Here is a 23,947-nt window from a genome sequence, read left to right as displayed (position 1 = left end):
TAGTCAGTTGCAGATGCTCAACTTCAGATTACCTTGCAAAATGCAAGTTGGATGTCTGAGAGACAAAGATGCTGTTCTGAAAGCTAAACATAGTTTAAGTGAACCTAATAAATATATATATACACACACACATATACATATGTGATGGTCCTTTCCTCTCATTTTCATTAATGAAAAAACTTCCATTTCACGGGGCAGAAAGTGGCTGCTAAAGTCTGGATGCATCTGCAATATTTAAAATCATAGAAAACTCCATACATATTTACCGCAAAAGGAAACCATGCTATTAGACAATCAGTTAGTGTAGCTGAGGTAGAAAAGTAATCAAGATTGAACCTGGCTCTACCATAGCAATCCTCTCCCTGTGTCCCCAAGCTGTAATTTTGACAATAAGACTGCTCTTGCCTTTATTACAAGATGAACAGACTACATAATAATATCCTTCATTTGCTTCCCAAAATATTCCATCTCAAAACACTAGTCTTGCTCAAGTGTAAATCTAAATCACCTTTCAAAGACTGGTTAGTTACAGCTATTTAAGTGTAAGATGCAGTCAAACTTTCCTAACAAGATGATTGCTTCTTTTTTTTCAACTTTCAAAATCCTCCTCCAGCTAGAGGAAACATAACCATTCATAACTAGGAAAAAAAAAAAAAAGCTCACATAACTCTCAAGTGAATTTAAATAGGAGGAAAAAAAAAAGTTTAAAATTACATTTTCAGGAATCAGCAATGAAGTCAAAACCATTAGGCTTCTACTAGGAAAGTATATTTTAGCTTCCGATAGAGATAAAAATAGTCTCCTGTTGGAAGGAAACCGAAGGAATTAGAGAAAAAAATCCCACCTCTTAGTGCAGTGTCAGTATTGGAATGAAAGTGATTTATTTATATTACACACAAAGATTTTTATTAAAAAGGCTGGTAATGGAACATTTTATTTTAATGCATCAACTTGATAAAAGGTTAGTTACAGAAATTGTGTATAATGTTGTTGTGTCACATGGATGGGTTATTTAAAAAAAGATTTGATAATTAGAGGAGGACATATCTTATTTTAGTTACATCGTAAAGTGCCTCGTGTAGTCATATTCTATCGTTGGAATGACCGCCTGTACAAATTTCAAGAAAATAAGAAGGTACCTGAGTTTCGTGTTAAAGAAAACGTGTAATAGCTAGAAATCCTGTAAAACAAAGCAGAAGTCACATTCAATGATCTGCTCAACAGTATTTCTTGCTAATAGGAAAACAACACCTAGTAATTCTACAGTTAGAGACTGGGAAATTAATACAGCAGAACTCTGGTAATGATATGTGATGCTTGCCCAAACATACAGACCTTCCTGGTTTATGTTAAAGCAGGAAACTAGAGTTATTTTTAATGTATCTTACAAACACCACTCAAACATTTAAAAATCCTATTTGCATACTTAATATTTATTCTTAACAAATGCCAAGGTAAATTGCACCTAGTAAGGCTGATCCCTAGCTACCTTCCTGTAGTTCCAGGGAAAGTAGGCTGCTCCTCAGTGTTTCAGGAAAATAAATAGGTTCCTGTTCTGAACCATCCTTTGAAAGAGCTCCTTCCTGTTGATAAGGGAAAGTAGCTAAGCTGAGAAGTCTGCCTTTGTAGAGGAGACCTTCCTCATCTCCCTCGTGTATATCACCTTCAAATGCATGTTGAGCCTGAATCTGCAGTCTGGAGTACATTGGATAATTATAAACTAAAGTGTGTGTCCATTTGGACTGAGGCAGACAGTGAACCAAAAAATTAAAATAAATCACTACTTACAACTGACAAGTAAGTTACATTGGTGCTGCATATAAGTAAACCCTACTATTTTGGCATGTCAGTCTCATGGACCATTCCTTGACAAACACAAACTACACGACATTCAGGTAAGAAATTGCCTGTTAAAAATGCCTCAATTTGTTAAGCACTCAAAATCTTGAAAATAAACTACTACTAACTATTGAGGAGTAGAAGACTTCAACTACCTTGCCAGAAAAGTTATTTTCCAGTTCTATTTCACTTGCTTGCTGCTTATCTCTACTTATACAGTGAATGAGAATTTTACTGATTCCGAGCATGTAGCTGCTTGGTAATCTCCCCTTGCTTGCTGTATAGCAGTAAAAGAACACTATTTTGAAAGGATACACTTGTTTCTAACATGGAGGTTACTTCAGTCAGAAAACATAATATCAATTACTACAAAGCATACCTAAGATCTATCACCTTGCTAAAAGAAAATTCTGATTGTGAGGCATTTGATATTGATGTTCAGAATGGTTTCAGTATTTTTCATTGCTTTTTTGTCAGTTGAATGTTTTACCAAGATATTGCTTACATGCAGAGCGGAGAATAATGGGACCTCTACACCTTCCAGAAACAAATCTCAGATTCAAATCTAACACAGAAGCTGCTGTACCAAGAGGAGTGATTACATTCTGGCCAGAGTCTATGAACTTCCAGCCTCATCCTCCTAGACTGGATCTCAGTTTCAGACTCACAGCTACTCCATTCACAACCCTACAAACAAGGGCTCAATCCTGCCCCTTCAAAACTACCTATTTTCCCCATTGCTCCTACCACCTTCTCTGCACGCCCCCCCCCCCCCCCCCCCGCCCCGCAACAACTTAACAGAGTCGGTTTGCACAAAGGAGTTCATCTCAGAACTCTAGTTAAGTTAACACAAGCAGTTGTTTATTGCTTCCACACACAGTTGCCTACCAGTTTAGGGACCCTGTAGGCAACAGCTCCTTACACTACAAAAAATCTCTAAGCATAGTAATAAAAAAGGATACATGTGAACTCCAAGTTCTCCCCCACCTTCTGCAACAGTCTCGATTATTTTCTTCATGACTTCTGCATGCCTGAAAAACAGATCAGAAACAGTGAAAATATTTAAAAGGAAAAAAAAAAGTAACTCCCTCTTCATCTCAGTAAGATTAGGTTTTGTGCAAATTAAATAATTTTGAACTATTCATTTCAGAAGCAGCAAAAGGAAACTTTCAGTTTACTATGGAAAAAACAAGTAACTGGAAGTTATAAATGTAACATCATTTGCCAGCTCCTTATACTCATTAGGAAAGTGATAAATGTTCTGTGCTACAGTGTAGACAGAATGTCATAATGAGAGTCAATACATATTGCTTGTCCCTACTATAACTGTTAATTGCCAAGTACCGAAAGAAGCGACCAAGTCCCCAGAAGGTAATCCTCACGAGCTGCAAACCACCAGAAGTTCCCAGACGACCCCTGAAGAAGATGCTTAGAAACTGCTGCAACATTTTAGCTGCCTCTACTGCACTCTTAAATTTGTAGAATTTAAAGATGTGTCGAACACTTAAACAATTCATAGTTTCCTAGCAAAGGCAGGCTAAACTAACCCTGCATAGATTTAGAACTGTACCTAGGGTATGGAAACTTTCTCTGGCAGTAACTTGGGTTCTACAACAGATCAACAGTTTCTAAGCTAGCTTCTTCTCTCACATGACTCTGTTATTGTAAACCAGGACAGCATTTCCTCAGGTCTCTGTTTTTTGACATTAAGTCATCAGTGGCATACCAGACCTACTATGAACCACACAAACATTTGTGTACAAAGCTGATCCTGGGAATATAACAAGAAATCAGAGAACAGCTGAGGTTGAGAGAGACTGGTTGTCATCTAGTCCAACCTTCCTTGCTCAATAAGCAGTAAACTACAACGGGTTGCTCAGGACCCTGCCCCGTCTGGTTTTGAATATCTCCAATAATGAAGACTTCAAATCTTTTAATGACGAGTTACAATTCAGAAGTAATGGTATTGTGTTCAGGATAGTTCCTACAGTTCACAAACCACAAGATGAAGAACATACCAAATCAGAAGGGAGAACCACTGTATGGTTAATTGATGTTTTATTTATATATTTTTAAAACAAACTCCCAGGTTGTATAACTCATCTTACTTTTATCTATACTTCAGCTTTGTTTTAAATTCATTATTCTGTAGGCAATCTTTATCAGTGAGATCATATAGGGCTGTGGACATCCACCTACACAACACTGCAAGCTCTTGAAGAGCAGTAATTTAAAATACTTGTCCTGAAACAACCTGTGTGCCTATTGAGAACAAGGAATGGTGGTAAGCGGAGTTTGTATAACTTTCTGACCATACTTTGATACCATTATGCAAATCTAAATAGCTGACCAGTCATCAGCATTTAGTAATTACCTCCAAAATTATTTGTGCTGCCAGCAACCGGAAACACAAGGAAGGAAGTTGTTGCAAAGTTACCAAGACACATTGTAAACAGGAACATGCAAGTCTGGGGAAATACTAAAGGTCAGCATTTGTCATTTGCTGTGCCGTTGGTCTTTGCAAATCAGCTAACCCTCACAGCTGATTCCAGTTCTGGATCCTCATGATGCCCCTGCAGAACACATGCCATATCCGTACCCAGCCCTGCCCAGTCCCTTGCGGTTCATAGAGATAAAAGGCTATCCACAAGACTTTCAGTTGTAGTTAACAACTATAAGCTTCTATAACAGAGGGTAAAATGCAAGACTTCAGGACAGCGTACTTTCAAGAAAAAAAAAAACAAAACCTATCAATTTGATTCAGTGTCTGTAACTGCTCACACACAATAAGACAGGTATGGAAAAACCCACAAATGTCATTAGGAGAAACATTCAGAATCCGCAACAGTCAGTTAACCTTAAGATCTACAGTTCACTGATCCTTGCAGATGCCTCTAGTCACTTCCCTGCAGATATTTAGAGTACATAAGAAGGAAAAAAAGCTCAGAAGCATATCACCATTTATACTGAAATAGAGGAAAAATAAGCCCTTGGAATTAATGCAAGTAATTCAGATCTAATTGTAAATGTGTTTAGTAGTTAACTAGTTTAATAGTCCCTTCATAACACCAGCGTTTAAGAAGTCAGGAATTGTGATTAAACCAGTTTGTGGCAATTAATGAGGAAGCTGACTATGTTCCTCCTAGTACCATAAAAATGCTGACAAGAAATAAAACTTACAGTCGAGCTGCAAGATGAAAAGTTTCAACTACTTACTCAAAATAGAAGCCATTTCAAGCAGCTGACAGTGGCACACCACTGCTGTTTCTTTCCTTTCTCTGACGCATGACATCGGGAGACACACGTCACAAAAAACAGCCAAATACGTTTAGGACCATCCAAATACCCTACATTACACAATTCTTGCAACGTGCACGGAAGCAACAGCAGCAGAGCTAGCTGTTACACTGGTACTTCCTAAGTAAATTAAGAACAAACCAACATTCTCGGCTACTGTTTTTCACCTCAGAAGCCCAGATCTTGTTAGCTGTTCACCTTACCAATTCAAGAAAATTAATAGCTCACCTCAGAGAATAAGAGAGCATACTTAAAACCTCCATTTTTACATACACTGTTAGCCTCTTTCTTCCCAGTCTCAAGATGACCTTTTCAAATCTTTCGGATGTTAAGCAGTTGCCGGTCAGCTAGACTGCTTTTTAAGAATGAGTAGACAGTTTCATCCACATTTATGACTACCAACAAATCTATCTCACTGTGATACCAATAATCTCTTTCATACTTAAAAGACTAATTGGAACAAGTGCCATGATGCAAACCATTTCTTCGAGTGTAGATATGGATTACATAACAAAAGCACTGGCACTTCCGTGGTTTCAGAGGAAGAAGTGAAAACATGCACACAGAGCCCTCACCCATGAAGACGCTCAATCCAAATTCACAGACCAGCATTAAATTGGTTCTTACTCTGCAAAGGTGTTTGCAAAATTAAGCAGATTACATGACACCCATAGTTCAGTATGAAACCTACAGGTCTACCTAGTCAGTGAGAGTTGTCAAGCCCAAATATCTGGTGGTCTTTGTTTCTTCTGAGAGTGCCCTCCCAGCCTGCATACATCAACTGGAGCTTCTTCCCAACCAATTTATTAGCAAGGCTTCCAGCAATCACCGAATTAAGCCTTAGCTTCAGGTTTTTCCTCCTTTTCTTCTATTAATTATCTTCCTAGTCAGGCTGTGAAGCCTCCCATCTGACACACCTTCAAAAACACTAGTTGCACAAAAAGCCGCATCCATTTTTTTTGTTCAAAACCCTACAGACTGCAAACAATAAGACAAAGTCACTAACAGGTCGACATACTAAGACCGAGATGTTCACATAAAGTATAAGAATACTTTATTGGATCAAACCAAAGGTCTACCTCATCCTGCTTATTACCTTATAGTACGTGCTCAAGAAAGAGACCAGAGCAAGCACCTAGTAACGCTTTCCCCGAAGTACTACTAGTTTCCAGCAGTATGCAACCCAGGGACTTTCTAATTCTGGAGCATTCTGATAACTTCACTTTTAGCAACTCTTGATAAATTTTTATTTCATTAACATCATATTGCTTAAATAAATAATTAGTTTAATTAGGTGCTACGTGCAGAGTTTAATCCTTTTTTTTCTGGCTTTGAACATGCTGGCAGCAAGTAGCATTCAGTACCATCAGTTTTAGTATTAGGGAAAACTGAACACCCATTACTTCACCTTCATGATGAAGATCACCATTCATGATGAAGGTCACTGAAATCGTAACTCCCCATTCAGCTGCCTTTTCCAAAGCTGAAGGTTCTCAGGTTATTCAATGATTTCTTATGGGAAAGAGCTTCATAACCTCAGTTATCCTGGACAGCCTCTCTATATCTTTTCCAGTTTCAGTCTTCCTTCATCTCACAGACTACAGAACAGATGACCAGAGCTGTACTACAGTATTCAACATGTGGGTGGTCCCACAGATTAATAGAGGCCTTATGCTGTTTTCTGTTCTGTTCTTTATTCTTTTCCTAACAGTTCTCTAGGATCTGCTTCCTGTACTGCTCTGGAGCACCAAGACTGACATTTTCACAGGTCTATTGTGTTACTGTAGACTTAAGCCTGAGGATTTAAAGACCAACAATAAACTTTACCACTTTAACATTTTCTACAAGACAGCTATACTGACGAAAAAGCTATTTCCTGTTGTACAATAGCTTCTCTGCTCAATATTGTCCAGATATAAGCCTAACTGCTTGGTGAAAGCAAAGACTGTTTTAAAGCAGTAGTTAAAGAACTATGAACTGGCAGAAACACAAGATATAAATTTACAAAGCCCATGAATATACATCATCCTCACAATGAGATCAAAAGTAACCATAAACCACTTGGTACAAAGCTACTTTGCTCTCTCTCTAAAATGGTGTACCCTTCCCAAGACTAATCTTATTAAAATAATTACTAAACCAGAAACAAGGATGTTTTGAGTCTGCAAAACTACCACAAGCTGGTCAACAAAAGCTGATTATTTGACATCTCAGCTAGTGACATGGATCCCAGATGTGCTTCCTGAAGTCAAAAGAAATTACAAGACTTAAAGCGACAATCTGGTGTTTAAAAAAAAAAAATATATATATATATATATAAAAAGCAAGACTAGAAAGCATGTCTTTTTTAAAAAGTGAGATAAAAGCCCAAACTTGTATCTCTAAGAATTTTATACTATCAAAAAGCTGAGGAGTTACACTGTTTAAGGTATTGGCTCTGTATCACTAAGACATCTAAAAGGATGTTAGGACCAACATCTAAGTCAAAAGGCACCTCTCAAAGGCCTAGAAAAAATATCTGTGCAGCAAGTCAAACTATAGACTCCCTATGTCTTGGGTGAGAAATGTGGAAAATGCAACAGAAAAGACCCTAAAAATACAAGTGTGTTTTGCACTTGTGTGCAACAAATGTTTCAGTGTGGCAATTAATCTCTATTTATCAGTGTAAAATTTCAAGGACTTCTAGGGGAGCAGAAGGTAGTTATCACAAAATAAGAAAGAGTTAGTTCATGTTCAAATAGCTTTTTCTGCTCCCAACATCTATATTATACTTTACCCTCCTAAAAAAGCTGCAAATGAAAGCATAGGACAACTTTCTTTTATAGAGTTCTAGTAGTCTGCCATCTTCTGGAGTTCATAGGAAAGTGAAGGAAAAACAAGGTGAGCAGAGAGAAGATAGCTCTAACTGCCAGATACACTTGTGGCCGTGAGCGCTGGAGTGACTTCAGAGAATCACTCATATCTTCCATTCATACTGCCTCAGAAGCTAACAGACTGCTATTGCAGACAACTGTGGAAATGCGTCCAGAGGACCTGAACGTAGATCAGTGAATTGTCTTGTGTCTGCATGCTGAATCAGATCAGAAACTAAGACTTACCTGCATGGATGAACTGAGCACATGGGAGGTGGAGGAAGATGAGGATGATTTTCAATGGTCACTGTTTTCTTGACATGATCTTGACTAATATCTTCATACATATGCTCTACTGTTAAAGGCTGCCGTTGCTATATGGGAAAAAGGAACATGAGAACAAAAGCATCACTAACAAAGAATCTTTTGTTCCTTCTCAGCAATTCTATCGTCATTAACAGATGAAGCATCATAAATGACAAGCACATAATATACAACAGTTCTGAAGGTACACTGAAAGAACCGTGTGTTAAAATCCATATGGTGTAGAAATAGTACTGCACAAATTTTTGGTTTCAATATACCAGATGAGTGGTAAAGTCAATATATTTGAGAAGTATCTAGGTTCCCATCTAGGTATTTGAGCCATAAGCCCCAATGAACCTTAACTCAAGAAACTTAGTCATTAAAGGGAAGAGCGATTTGTCTAATCCTCTCCCTCTGAAGATCATGAAAACACATACCTGCTTGCTTGACCAAGTTTACTGGGGTTATTACTAGCTCTACAGAGCTAACAAACTCAAATGACAGAGCATGAGTTCCTTCCTTCCAGATGTGCTTGGTTACCAAGTACAATTTTCAGTAAAATCATTCCTACTTCTTGCAAGTACCGTAAGTCCTGTCTGGAACCCTGACTGTGTAATGATTTTCTCACAATTTTTTCCCTTTAAATTTCCATTGTGAATAAGTAAGTAGCAACAAAATAGCCTTGCTATTTGACACGGTGAGTCTGATTTCGCAGAAGTGGGGAATAAAACCAACACAGCTCATATACCTCGTCATATCCAAATAACCAGAGCCTTGGAGTTTGGTAATATTTGTCATAAGTGATGTAGAGATCGTAAGTTCTAGTCTGTAGAATAGCATCTTCCCCTCCAACATCAACTTTAGCTTTGTTAGCTTCTACAATCTGTCTTGTGTCAAGCGTTGCCTGGTTCAAGGTAAAAATGACAACATTAGCATAGTCTTGTTTGGGTTCCCTCCTTTCCCATCTTAAGTAGTTAAATAAAGCTGTAAAACTGAAATTAATGTTCTTAAGTAAACAGTTAAAAAAATAGGCTTTGGGGGTTTGTTTTTTATCTTTAAATTAGGAGGAGTATCAATTTCTCTCCCACTAAGTTTTTTTTTTTGTTAGGTTTTTTTATTTTTTAAAAAAGGTCCTATTTCTTAAGGAGGCATGCAACTGCATTGTCACATGCCTCTCCATTCCTTCACCAATAACTTTTGAATCCAATAGACAATTCTAATTAAATCCAGAAGGTAGAGGTCTCAGCTCATGCAGGTTTCATTAAGACCTTAGCAGAGTACCACAAATAACGATCCCCTCTGTTGTCTCTCATGACAGTCTGCTGCATCAGTGTAATCTATTGAACCTATAAGCCACTTATTCTCCACATCTAAGCCTCAACAACAACCAATGCATTCATTATCTCTTGTGAATACAGCACTTTAAGCACAGTGAGAGAGATCAGAAAAAACCACAAAATTACCCTGATCAAAATCTTCAAGGACTTAAGAATTAAGGTTACTGCAGTAGGTTGGCAAGAGACAAATCCATAAGAAATCACACTCAGTAATCCCACTGCTCATAACAAGCTTGATATGTCAACCATTTGTTATTATCATTTTTACTTTGCTTGTGCTCATATAGGTGATAAGCATTGTAAAAGACAAGACAGAGAACTGTTCACTCACATCATCTGTTTCCAGTAGCCCACTTTCTTCATACTCTGCAAAGAAGACCCACAAAATTCTACGTTTAGCTTGTAGCTAGTTATCATAGAATAGAATCATAACAAATGTACATGTATCTAAAGATGTTTTATTCAGGTTGACTTTCCAATGCCCAAACCAGACTATACCTTTTAAGTACAAGTTTAACTAAGATACAGTAAGTATATGATGAGTAATCTTTAAGTCGTTTTAAGTAAGCAGATTGAGAAGTGTAGGTATGAAGCAGGAAGGAAGCCATGCTAAATCTCCAATTTTTGCTTGCTTGGATCTGTTCTGCTACCCAAATTAATTTCCCAGTCACTAAAATTCATGCAGGCTTCAGCACACAAGTTAAAGTAAACATGCATCACAAAGACCATACAAAAGATGATAAAGAGAATATGCCTGCTGAATTTTTCAGCACGCATTCCATGAAAGGGAGTGAGCAGTGTTTTCTTAGAATGTACTGCTGCAGTTAAAGGCCTGAAATAAAGCACACCCCGCCTAATTCAAGGAAATACCTTCCATGTCTGCAGCTTCTCCTTCATCTTCCTCATCATCATCTTCACAAGATGCTGAACATTCTGGTATTTTTATATTATCCTTTAGAAGTTAAATTGAAAATACCGCTTTAAAGACTAATGCATCTACACAGCTTAAGAGCCCCAGCAAATTTAAGGTATAAGTCCAGTCAATATATACATCAAACCAGAAAAATAATTTCCGTTATATTAAGAAGAACTATCCTGAACTCAAATATTTGCTTATTAACCAAGCTAGTTTCAAAACCCTAGTATAACACTAAAAATCTGCTAAGAAGTTCTTCTTAGACTTTATAATCTGGAATGATTGAATTGCTTAGCAAAGAAGAAAAAATACAGTGTTAAACAGCCCACAATTTCTTGTAAAAAAATCCAGCTATCTCAAATAAAAGGCAATGAATAAACAGATATGACTAAACATTGTTGTAAAGTGCTTTGTCAAATAGAACATTAGCAGAAAAAGACTTGACATTCTGGATTGAACCTGTGGTCCAACAAATTATGGACTGTACAACAAGCAAGTTTTTCTATATAGAATATAGTAGAAGTGAAATAAAATTCGTAACACACAACAGTAGTTATAAATCACAATAACATTCTCCACGTATTGTGTTTCATAGAAACAGTGATCACCTTTAGGTATTCCTTATTGCTTTTTCCACCATTATGTTACCAACTTGTGAAAAAGCAGTATTTTTATTATGTTCAGCACAGTCCCACTTGAAATATATGTACTTCACAGTTCATCATATCAACAGCATTTTGAGGTGTTTAAAATTGTGCGGTAGCATGGAGCAGCCCATTCTTTTCTCCCCTAATTTTAGAATCCAAAGCCTTGTGCTTGGATAGTTTTAACAAACTCTCAAAGCGCACAGACAGAACTCCACTTTAGCAACCAACTTATCTTCAGTAGCATTTTGTGTGTCTCTGACTTTCTCCACATTTCTTAAACATGTTAGCCTACACCTTTCCATTTCAAGTACTTCCAACTGTTCTCAGTTTCCTAAGGACTTAAGTTTCAGATTTGGTTCCTGCTGCATAGCAACTTTTTGGAAAAGTGCAGAAACTGATTACTTTTAAAGATTTATATGTTTAAACAGCTTTATTACTTCTAAACTTGAGAGCATGAGACTGTCAAACAGGACCAAATGTGTTAAAACCCTGCTTGTAGTAGTTAAAGATTACCAAGAAATCTTTTCAATCCCTACATTACTTTTCCATATAAGAATTTCTTTACGCTGGATATCCGAACATTAGTTTCTTGAGACACAAAGGTGCAGTAGCACTGTCAAAAACCCTTCATTTTCAGTTTGTAGAAGCCTGGCACAAGAGTAAACTGGCTAAAGACTTCCAAAATGAACATTGCCTCAGTAAACACATAGTAATAAGGAGATGCGCGTGCTCTGACTAGTATCATGGGCTCTGAAGGTCAATGTATATCTGCAACACATCTAGTGACAAAGTATATTTTAATCTTTCTCAGGTAGTACAAGATCGCTGCAGGTAAGACTTCTATTACCTTTAGGTCCTGTAATAAAGCAAGAGGAAAGTTTAGAAACAAGTACCTTACTGTCTAGTGTGATCTCCTTAACTGCTTCTGTTACACCCACTATACCTGTTAATTGAACAAGAAGTTTGGGTTAAAAAAAAGCTTGTTTCTTTGCCACAGAATATTACAGAAAGAGATTTCAGAAAGCAGCATATGATCTTCCCAAGTTACATCTCACAACAATTTTGATATTTGCAGGGCTGTTTATTTGGTATTGGTAGCGTGCTTGGTGCTGGACATCCATATACAAACCCTGTCAGTAACATGGAGCACAACAGCACAGCTCTTGCATGTCATACAAGTTTTGTTGATGGAACACTGCAAAGTAATTTGGATTTTTATTTTAAGGATTTTTTTTTTGCATAAAAGTGAGTTCAGGATAGGCATTCACATCAGAATAATGGAACTCAACTTCATGAGCAAGACATGTATTAATATTTCTGAGCACCTTGAAAGCAAGCCGTTCACGACAAAGTGTAATGTAGCAGAACACTCAATGCTTTTAGCTGAGAGGATGTGAAGGTAAAAATCATCCCAAATCACAATAGCATTAACTCTTGAGTTCGTCCCCATTAGCGTTCTAGGTTTACTGCAGCTCTCACCCAGTACTCTTTGGGATACACATGACAATATTCTGCTTTGCCACAGCACATTTATCTCATTAATTCTTCAGCTGAAAATAAGTTACATCACTACGGAGAATTAATCTGTAATCAAGTAACTGCTCATCACAATAAATGTTTAAAGAAAAGGAGTGCCAGCTGAACACTGCTTGGAAACAATGCATTTCTAGTGGCTGTGTGATCTTTTACGTACTTTCTTCCTACCAGAAAAAGTGGTGTTATAAAGGACACCTACACAGATGGGTGGAAACAATTTTTTTTATCTCCTTTAACAGTGTTTGGAGACCTGGCCAGGTCTAGTCAGAGTCTTATAGTTGTGCTGCCACAGCATGGTGCCCAAACCAGCCAACCCTAAAAAGAAAAACTTGGCAGAGGAGTCTACCCACAGCAGGGATGGATAATGCATCCTTAATTCAAGGATATGACAAAGCTATGTCAAACGATTTCTTTGGTGTTGGGTGTTCACTTATGAATTGCAATACATTTAAGAATCGCCAGTGATGAAAAAATGTACATCTACAGAAACAAAAGGCATGTTCTCCCATCCTTTTTCTCCCTAGCTGAACTATTTAGAGAACTTCTTCCACATTAAAGCAACAAATTTACACCAGAGAAAGTAAGGACTGAGTGGAGTACCTTCTAGGTTTGGAAATGGTGGAGAAAACATAATTGAAAGACAGAATTTTATTAACTTATGATAGAACATCAAGAAACAGAATAAAACTAATAAAACTGCCAACTCTTAGAAAAGAACAAAAGAACTTATAGGAGGCTGTGCTAGAAAAACTAATGAGATAGATTCATGTAAGCAGCTCATCTAAGGACTTTGTGTAAAAAAGGATCATCTCCCACTCTTATCTCTGTATTTAACAATATTTTATTTTTTAGTGCCTTTTCCCCCTGCCCCACTTCCCCCTGTGACCTCAGATACTAAGATAATATCTATTTTCTAATGATTCCTCTTTTTAGCTCAATCCAACAATTCAACACAACAGGAAACCCTGAAATAATTAAGTCAGTTGAGGTCATCATTAAGATAAAGATCTCAACATGCTTCACATGCAATCTTACTAAAAAAGAGAAATTTGTATATTCTTCAAACAAACAATTTAAACAGCATTCTCTTCAGAGGATGTCCTTACTAAGGAATGAGCCACTACACAGCTGATTTTTAAAAATAACTTCCTAGAACTTTAGTAAGAGAATATTGAAATTATTTATTGTCAACACCTCTAAAAAGTAGCCTGTTTCAGGCATATACATGCATACACCTGAGCAGTCACGTTCCAATCAAGTAGGTAGCTGGCAACGTAACTTATTTTTTCCAGATCAGATACTAGCACACAGCTAGTATCTGATATATAAGAAAGATTTTACTTTCTAAGAATGGAAACTGAAAAGCTTTCAGATTAACAAATGCAGAGTCTGCAGCAAGACTTTGAATACCTGCATTGTGAAAAGTGTCTACCCATCCCCCATCACCATCATCTTCTTCTATAATTGCTTCCTGCTCATCTGAGTACTCCATCTGCTTACACCTTTTGTAGCACGGCACTGCAAAAAATTGCAAAACAAAATGAATGCAGTCATTCCTACATAAAACCAGGCTTGAGCAAGAAATTATCCTGTGAGGCCTTCTGAAATGTGGTATTCTCTCACATATTCTTATTTAAGGAATCCTAAAGCTATATTTCAAATGCAAAAGCAGGAACATAAAAAAAAAATATGTTGATGTGCTGTACCAGATATTTTATTTCATGTAGACAGTACAACATTTGCAGTGGTCTTAAAAGTTCATTCTTCTGTTACCCATTAGAGCACTTTCATCTAAACTCTTGAGGAATAGAAAAGAATTAACTTCTCATGTCTCAGACTGCCTATCCATTTGCTAACAACTGGAGACAACCTATTAGTTTTCTTCACATTGCTAAACAACTTTTAGTCTAAGTACAACTTTGCCTGGGTTAGTATCAGTTTCCTGAACTGATTTGTCTTTAAAATTATGCTAAAAGTTTGCATAAGCTATTTAAGTGATATATTAGGAATGTTTAATTACAAGTTAGCATCTGGAAGTTTAGAAGAGGTTAGAATTAATGTGTTATTTAGAATAACTTCAGTCATATGCATTACAGAGCCATTCAAGTACAGATTTATACAAAGTTTTCAGAAAATAGTCAAAGAAAGGATGTGGATATGATTAAGGCAAAACAGACATTTTCCAATATCAAACAAAGACTAAGCAAAAAATACTCCTTTTCTACTAATGTGGAGAAAACAATCGCTGCATGAAGTGCCGAGTTTGTAGATTGCTCTTCAACCTTTCAGAAAGGGAGAAGAGGGGCATGAAAATCACAGCGAACAGAAGTTCTCCAAAGACTTCCAAAAGGAGGCACGTAAGATGGCTCCCAGCCTCATTCATAGCCCATAACTTTTACGGAAGTGGTAGGCCAATGTCTCACCATGAGCAGGAAACACATTATTTTGGAATGTGATCTAGAAAAGGTCAGAGCAATGTGGGATCTTGGAAGTGGGGGGAAAAGACCAAGTAGATCACCTAGCCATCCAGCCACCAAGACCATCCTAGGAAAATCTGTTCAACACTACTATAAGTATTGTTCCATGATAGTGCACTGCAAGACTCCAGAAGTCAGCAAGTGAAGTTAAAGTATAAAACACAACACAGTGCAGGTAAAAATCTCCTCTGGCTGTTCTTAGTACTGAAGGTTTATCTAATGGCATTATATTCGACGCATTTTCATACAAGATCTCTTGAGAAAAATCGTTTCCCTATGGTTGCACCAAGATGTTAGCTTTCTTATCCATTAAAAAGGTAGTAACCACAAGTATTATATACATACAACTGTGAACCTGATCAAAATTTGATTTAGTATTGTATTGTATATTAAGAGTTATTGAAAGGGATAGTGACATTAGTTACATATCTGAATTGGAAGTATCTGTGTCACCATGAAAGACATTTTGGGAACACTTCAATAGCCCAAGTTTTCCCAACAGAAAGAGGAAAACAAACATTTTCCTTTTAGACTGAACACGAGCTTAAGGACAAGAGAAAGGAAAGACAGAAAAGAAGGTTTATAATGTTTAAGCTTTATTTCTACTTCAGCAAGGCAAGTTGCATTAGTATTATAAAGTCCTACTAACACCTGGTCTAAGGAAAAGATTTTAGATGTACAGGAAAAACTTTTTTTAATATTGCAAAGCCAAAGCATCCAAAGTCTAAGGTATCTGCTTCCCCTGTCAATTCAGACAATCAGTAGAGTTGATAGCACAGTCAAGTATGCTATCAATCCTAAGAATACTTGTATTTAAACTTCAGCCTTACCATTTTTAGTTACCAAAAACTGTTTGTCTGTTGGCAGATAAGCCTTGACTTTTAGTTCTTCTCCTGAAGCCCTGTAAAATGAAGTGCACCATAAAAGGTTGAGAATTTCATGATCTGCAAACAAAAGAACCCTTCTATTTTCAATTTATATCAGAAACATTCTATATATGCCTCTTGATCTATTCTCAGAATCTGTTTCCTATTGACTTTACTTTTGCCTATACAAAGACTTTGATAGAGGTATGGGGTCAAAAGGGTCAGCCACACCTAAACTATGGAATCTTGGATAAAAACTATTTTCTGCTTCAAAAACTACTTTCACTTTGAGATTGCCAAGCAAAGACAGGTTGACAGAACAATCTAGTCTATATAAAATTTTCTAGGATTAGCAACAATACAGTCCCAAATGTTTATAGAAAGCTACTTCAGAAAAAGCAAGAAATATTCCTCTAGAAATACAAAAAATGGCCATAGTCATCAGAGCTCAAGTAATCTTTGCCAAGCTCACATTACTCAAGCATTCACTTTCACCTTCAGTAGTTTTCGGTTTGCAGTAAGAGTGTAACATTCTAAATAGCCTGTTCAAAACTGGCTGGCACACAGGCCAGACTCAACATCATGTCTTCTCTGAAGGAGACAGTAAAAAGGTGAGAAACAACTACTCCAGCATAATAATTTCTCCTTCAGTTCTTCATGGCCCAGTACAGAGCCAAGAATCTTGCTGATACCAACTGCAGAGAAACTGCCCATCTAGGCACTAACTGATTAGTTTTGTAATGCTAGACACCAGTAAAACATGAGAAAGCACGTTATTTTCAGCCTTATTGTACATGAAAGAGAAGGGATTCCTGAGGGCAAAGCACTGCACAAAGTGATCTGATGTGGGCCAACTTGAACAAATATAATTAACAAATACTTGCCTAAAATACACTAGTATTACAACTAGTTCTTAGCAATTCCAGTTGGACGTGGCCTTTGCTTTTTCAATCACCAATACTAAGACAAGCTCAGGGAGACAAACTGCTACTGCAGCTAAGCACCAAAAGCATTCCCAGTACCAGCTTATTTCCCCTACAGCCTTAGGAAAACATAACAAAATAATCTCAAAACAAGTCCGCATCTCAACTACTGCTACATTTAGCAATAAGTAAGTCTTGCCTGACTTAAATATAGCTTTATCATAAAAACAGCAGAAGTTTTACTGCAAGAGTCCATGTACTATCCTGAAACGAGACAACTGTATAGTTGCATCCAATGGAAAAACATTAAAGCACAGACAGGGATGCTAGCTTTCTGTAATTCTTTTGATTTTACTTACCATTGCCAAGTAGGGCAGTGGTGAACCAAGTGATCTCCAGCTGCAACAAACTGTTAAGACAGGAAAAAAAATAAAGTCCTGTTAAATATAGCACAAGAAAACAATCTCACTTTTCCCCCCTCAATATTAGTATTTCAGTTGCACGTTCCTTTGAAAGATTAACTATTTAAGTAATAACTGTTTATATCAGTTTGATGCTTTCTTTTAACTCCATTGCTCAGCTAACCATGAAAACTCAAAGGCTAAATCAACTTCACCTGAAGGAAATGCATACTACACCCAATAGAAAATTCAGATAAAATTTCAAAAGCTGTAATATTACCTACCAGTCTTGTAAGAAGAAAATATGTTTCCTAGACCAGTAACATTGTTTACTTTATGATGAAGAAACTGTTTTTATCTGCCACTGTGAAAAGTTTTACAACAACAATGAAGAACTTAATATAAAAAAAATACTGAATTTGCTTTCTGTGTTCAAAACACTTTGCAGCAAGAAGAAAAGTGAGACTGACATAAATTCATTGAACCAATGAGAAAACTGCAACATAGGGATAAACAGGACATGTTTTAAGTAATGAGCATCACTATAAGTCACCACTGATGTTAACAAAACTTACATATAGCCTTGTTCTGAAGAAATAGCTTTTAAAATTCTTCACTCTAGTTGTTCTTAGTATCAGAAATAAAGGCTTTTATAAAAATCACATTACTATTTCAAAGTGATACTGGAAAATTCATGCTAGCTAGACTTGTGTACCAACTCAAAATTCACCCAGCAAAGTTTAACCCACTGGTTTTATTTTTTGTACATATAAATTGAGAAAGGCAAGCCTGCATTTAACAACAGTGATTTGTGTTGTCTTTGCACCAGTTACTTTTGAAAATGAGAGGCACATCAATTGCTACAGTTGCTTTCTTGTCTTAAAATGTCAGTTTGTAACAACATACTTCCTAGTTGACCAGACGCTGTGTAGAGTGACAAAACATGCTTGCAGTGTGTCAGCCATTTTCTCACCATGTTCTCCAAAGCGAGGCATATCAGCATAGTGGAAAACAACCCAACATGCTCTGCATATGGATTAACAGATTTAACCTCTGCAAAAGTGCTTTCTTTCACCCATTTTCCAACAAAAGTCTCTAGTAAAAATGAAGTCTTCACTTTAAAGAAAACAGCAATCCCTCCCAATACACATGGAAGTTTAAAACTCATTAGCCTTTACATAATAATAACACATGAAACTCCAGAATTATTTAAAATTCTCTGTTCAAGGAACAGTAACACTGTTCATGGCACCAATGCCAATATATATTATTAAAGATGAAAAAAAATTGAAGTGTTCTTTATGAGTCTAACGGATGCAAAACCCTAAAACAATACTTGAAATTTCACTTGCATTTTCTTCAGCTTAGGCAGCATAATTATCTAGCTGGTTTCACTTTCTATTCCTCAAGCATTAATTCTGTCTCATACCTGAATCAATATTGCAAAAGAGGCAAGAGATCAGTTTTAGGACAAAATCTTACTTCTAGTCCTGGAAAGAAAGACTTTTAAGATTTGCCCGTACTTACACATAAAATTAAAACAGATGTTATCTTTCTGAGGCATTAACTAGTAGAATTCATGACAGGCAAGAATTTGTTGAAATTAAATCAAGTACACAGATATAAGAAAAGAGGGAGTAGGTGTTGAGTTTGATTAATGAGTCATCTGTAGCCTTATCACTAATTGATTCATCTTCAGAGGCAAGCCACAGGAACCCCACAAAGCCTGTAAAATAGTCAGCGTCTCAGACTAAAATACAGTTAAATTGAGATTCCTTACCCAAGAAATCCAAATTCATTCAACATCCTAGCATCATTATAGATTACTTCAATTCTTCTTTAGCAATCATTACCACACAAAGACTGAAATCATCAGGGAAAAGGAAAGACTTAAAGGGACAATCAGCAGATCCATGGTCCAGCCTCATCAAAATTTAACAAAAAATTAAATCTTGCCATATAACTGTTTCTCTTGACTATTGCTTTGAAGGGTTAAATTTATTCATCCTATCAGCATGTAACTTTATACAGAGAACACATACTATTTGCATTCTCTCATTGGTGTTTAAAGGCTGCAAACTGTTCAACATTGTGCGGTTCTTGCTATGTTCTACAGAAAGTATCTTTTCTTTCAGTACTACTGCAAAGTTTTCTACCACAGATCAAGAAGGGTTTAAGCATTAGTAGAACATTCGTCTAGACTTTCTCTGTAAACAGTATATTTGTTTTATATAAAAGACTAATTATAAATATACTACTATGTAATATATAAACGCTTCTACACACACACATATATATGGTTATCAGAAGAGCAGAACACCATGTTGCTAAGCCTGTTTTTCTGAGTGGTAATCTTCTGGATCAGAGAAATCACAAGTGCTTGCTTGCCATGCAACGTAGCACAAAATGCTAGGTACCAATATCAGGAAAAATATTTCTGTTCACATCATCTACCTGCGTCACTCATAATTTGTTCCAGCTTTTTCCACCTCATCTTCACTTTGTGCATTCTGTCTGATTTTTCTTTCATTCTACCCAAGTCTTAACATTGAGTCTTATACCTTTCTAAATGTATTTTCAGAACAGTAGCACTTTAATATGAGAAAATGCAGAACAGGGAAGTCAAAGCAGCACTGCATAATCAGTGTTTTTACTATTCCAGAATAAAAAATTATGTTTGTTTCTCTTTGCAGCAGACTCCTTAAAAAGCTAGAACTGCTTCACAGCAATCCAAAATAAAATGAGCCCCCCTGGGGCAGGGGGCAGAAATTGTTGGACAAGCTTGATGTGGACAAGCATATGTCATACCTTAGCCAGAGCCTTGGAAGGAAACACAAGCGAGGTAAGCAAGGACCGTTCCCAAGATAAGTTTTCCTTTGAGTTGCTTAGCCAAGACTACTGAAATCAATATATTCCTGTTAAAGTTCTCAACTCCCATGACAAACAGAGCTGTTGACCCAGCATGAGCTTCCTTACAAACTTTTCATGACATGATACAGGAAAAAAGCATCCTACATTCCAATGTCAAGCATCAAGAGGAATTCTGCTGTTGATCTACTTCATCTGCAGAGTAAAATTGCCATTTAGAATTTCCACTTTGTGAAAATTGTTTCAAGAAGCACTAATTAGTTGGCAAAGACATGAACTCCTTGTGATGAACAGAGTAATTTTGAGTAAAATTTAGCATTACTTTCAAAATATATTTCAATGTTTCTAAATACTTACCTCTTCAGGTGTAATTACTCCCGTTTCTTTAAACTTGGACTCCTGCAATAAAGAAAGTTTAGAAATTTTGAGCTCTGCTGATGAATCAAAGTATCCTACTTGATGGGTAAAGAAAAGTATCTGCTCAACTTCTGTCTTAGAACTAGCTCTGTCCACGGAGATCTGTGAATCAGCTTGGAGGCAACTTCTACCAAGGCTGACAGGCAGCTTACTTCCATATCCTATAATGTAAGGCCCAACAAAATTCCTTGTGGCAGAACGTGGGGTATTATGAAGAAAGATCACATATACAAGGTTGTTTTTTTTTTTTTTGCTACAGCCACTTATATCAACAATGAAGAAAAGACCCCTGGCACTCAGGATTACATTTGCCAGTAAGAGACAGAAAACCAGCTGGAATCAATGCTTCTCACAGTCAGGACTCTGAGACTGTTCTCGGCACTGAACAGCACTGCAATGCATCAATATGAGGCTTTGCAGTTAAGAATGGTCATGAAATGAATGACCAAACCAACTTTTCTCTGTGGTAGGAAAAGTTATGTAGAAAGACTTAGTTATCGACTTTTTTTTGGTACCCATTTCTGTGCCTTCATTATGCATCCCATGGAAATAGTTTTGATTTTCTCATATTGTCACTTTTTTTTTTATGGAGCAGAGAATAGATGGCAAGCAGCAACATGATTTAGTTCTGTATGCAGAAGTGAAGTATATGACATTTATGATGTTTAAGGAGACAACATTTTTAGCATAATCAAATCTAGAGTAAGTGTATTTTGTTTCAGACTTCTTTCTGTTATTTTTTTTTTTTTTGCTTCAGAAGAGTCTCAAGCACCAAGGAAACCTACTGTTCCCCAGCATTAGAGCTATCTAAGAATGACTTTTGAAGAATACAATTTCAACAATAGCATAGCTCTCTTTTCAGGTTTTTGCACCATCAATTACTGAATAACTTCTTACCCTAAAGAACTAACGATTTTTTTTTTTCTATCAAGACTAAAAGCATCAACTGAAAAGTACCTCACTTTTGGCTACAACTTCAACCTATTCGACTATTAATAAACCATTAAAGAAAATCAGCGACTGCTTAACTTACTTATTCTTGATGCTTCACCCTGGTGCATGTCATCACCTGTGCTATCCTGTTTCACACAATACTGATTACTTCCTTTCTCCCTCATTTCTAAAGAAGAGACATTTAAGAACAAGATTAAGATAAACAAAGTAGCAGTTGTACAAACACCATAACATCACTATATACTAGTTAACAGAAATCAAAGAAACTCAAACAACCCTAATTTAGCAATTTGGATTGCTGTAGAACTGAGAATTCTCGATAACACGTTATGCAACAGCACAGCGTAGACAGCTTACTATTTAACCTCAAAATGAACTATAAGCAGTAGGCAACATGCAGAAACTTGTATTTCTGGAATTACATAAAGAAAATACCTAAAATATCCATCCTCTGTTCCCTGAGGGTAAATAGTTAACTTCTTCATCTCTGTAGATTCTATGGCCTGTAAGCTAATTGAGAGACACAGGTCTAGTTTCTTTCTGAAGTTACCAAGTTGGAGTATTTATTTTAACCTCTTGTAAAGGGAACATATAGACATAATATTATAACCTCCCATTTGTGGGAGGTTCTGCTCCTACCACCTCCCAACAGTACATCTGAGCACAAGAATTCCTCCACTATTACATCAGTCGTGCAACAGCAACTGTACTATTGGAAACAGGTCACTTCACCTTTCCATGCCACACCTTCACCACAGCCCATATATCTCACGTTGGTGGACAACACTAGAAAGGTCCACTATCCAGGCAAGAGCATACTATATACCACAGAGGGTATGTATAAATTAATAATTGAGTATCACTGTCTTCTGCCCAAAGATCTACACTGCAGACTACAAGGTATATAGAAGGTCACACCATAAAACCACAGGCAGTCATGTTGCTGTCATAAACAATTACAGTAGAAGTATTTTTTCAAAAACATGGAAAAATGTGAAAATCAGTAGTGAAAGAACGGCTGACAACCATTCACATACAAAGCTGGGTTTTATGTAAAAAAGCATTTGTAAATAGGAGGCAGAAGATGTGATGTAGTCTAACAACCGCAGAAAAACACAATTTGTTTCTACCCAAATAGGCAATAAAAGGAATTACAACGGATGTGCTGCCTGCCTTAACAAGCGGACTGTTACAATTCACCAAACAGCCTATTTCTACTATTTACAGTTACTTCAGTGCAGAGGCTTGTATTAATATAGCTGATACAGAAATAAACTATGCTACATAACTTTATACCTGCTCCCAAAATGCAAGATGTAGCTAGTTGTTTTTTTTTTTTTATGTCAGCTGAAGAAGTTGCACTCTTACCCAAAATAACCATTGCAACGCATTCATGAAACCAGGGTTTAGTCTATCAGTACGCAAGCACCTTTTGATTTCCACTCCTGGTCATGCGATCAGTTAAAGTTTGGCCACTTCGACGGAAAACAGCAACGTGTAAGTGATTCCTCGAGCAATGGGACCAGCAACACCTGGTCTTCGAAGGCCTGCACCTCCCTTAGGGGTGAATGCCCCCACCCCTGAAGGGACGTGAGCTCCAGCTCAGCTTCCCTCCATCCCGCAGGCCCCGGTACAGGCTGAGGGCCGAGGGCTTTGCCGCCGCAAGGCTGCTCCAGCACAACCGCCCCCCGAGGCGTGGGGGAGACCCTCCGCCGGTTGCGTAAAGCCAGGCAGGGTTCCGGGAAGGCGGAGCGACTCCCGGGGTGGTCGGGCGCCCCTCGTACCCCCGCCGGGGAGGCAGGGAAATCCCCGCGTAGGCGGGAGGGGCCGTAAGGAGTCGACAGGGGGCAGGCAGCGGCCGCACTGCGGGTGAAACCCCGGGGAGGCGGGGGGGGGGGGGGGGGGGGGGGGGAGGCCGGGGCCGCTCTGTCGCCACCCACGACCTCGGCAGCTCAGGGCTCCGCGGCCGCCCCGCCGCGATGGGAGGGGGGAGGTAGGGGTGTTCCCCCGCCCTTAACGGTCCCAACGCCCCCAAGAGCGCGCGCCTCCTCTCACTTCACACTCCCCACCCCCCCTCCCGCCCCGGCTTCCCGCGCGGACCGGCACCTTGAGCACGGGGGTGAGGTACTCGGCCACCTCCAGGGCCTTCCCCTTCACCGTGTTGATGACGTTCTGCATGCCGCCGCCGCCGCCGCTGCTGCTGCTGCCGCCGCCGGCGAGCCCCGCGAGGAAGACAGCCGCCTCCCCCGCCCCTCTGCCAACGATCTCTGCGGCCGCAGCCGCCCCGGCAGCACCGCCCCTCCCCGCCGGT

The 23,947-nt window shown here is 38.0% G+C and overlaps 1 protein-coding gene across 1 annotated transcript; it reads right to left on the bottom strand.

Moving 5' to 3' along the window:
- Positions 1 to 858: 858 nt before the first annotated feature.
- On the bottom strand, positions 859 to 23,912 carry ATG3 (autophagy related 3). The gene is made up of 12 exons (XM_086761467.1): positions 23,743 to 23,912; positions 20,623 to 20,664; positions 17,356 to 17,405; positions 16,038 to 16,108; positions 14,141 to 14,248; positions 12,088 to 12,137; positions 10,502 to 10,583; positions 9,963 to 9,997; positions 9,043 to 9,198; positions 8,235 to 8,362; positions 2,802 to 2,870; positions 859 to 1,139 (listed from the first exon to the last, which is right to left on the bottom strand). Exons 1-12 carry the CDS (start codon positions 23,812 to 23,814, stop codon positions 1,058 to 1,060), a joined length of 945 nt encoding a protein of 314 aa, XP_086617593.1. The 5' UTR covers positions 23,815 to 23,912; the 3' UTR covers positions 859 to 1,057.
- Positions 23,913 to 23,947: the final 35 nt, after the last annotated feature.

The sequence above is a fragment of the Chlamydotis macqueenii genome, chromosome 1, assembly GCF_036417535.1.
Source record: "Chlamydotis macqueenii isolate bChlMac1 chromosome 1, bChlMac1.mat, whole genome shotgun sequence".
Taxonomy (NCBI): domain Eukaryota; kingdom Metazoa; phylum Chordata; class Aves; order Otidiformes; family Otididae; genus Chlamydotis; species Chlamydotis macqueenii.
This window is presented reverse-complemented; position numbering and strand designations above follow the sequence as displayed.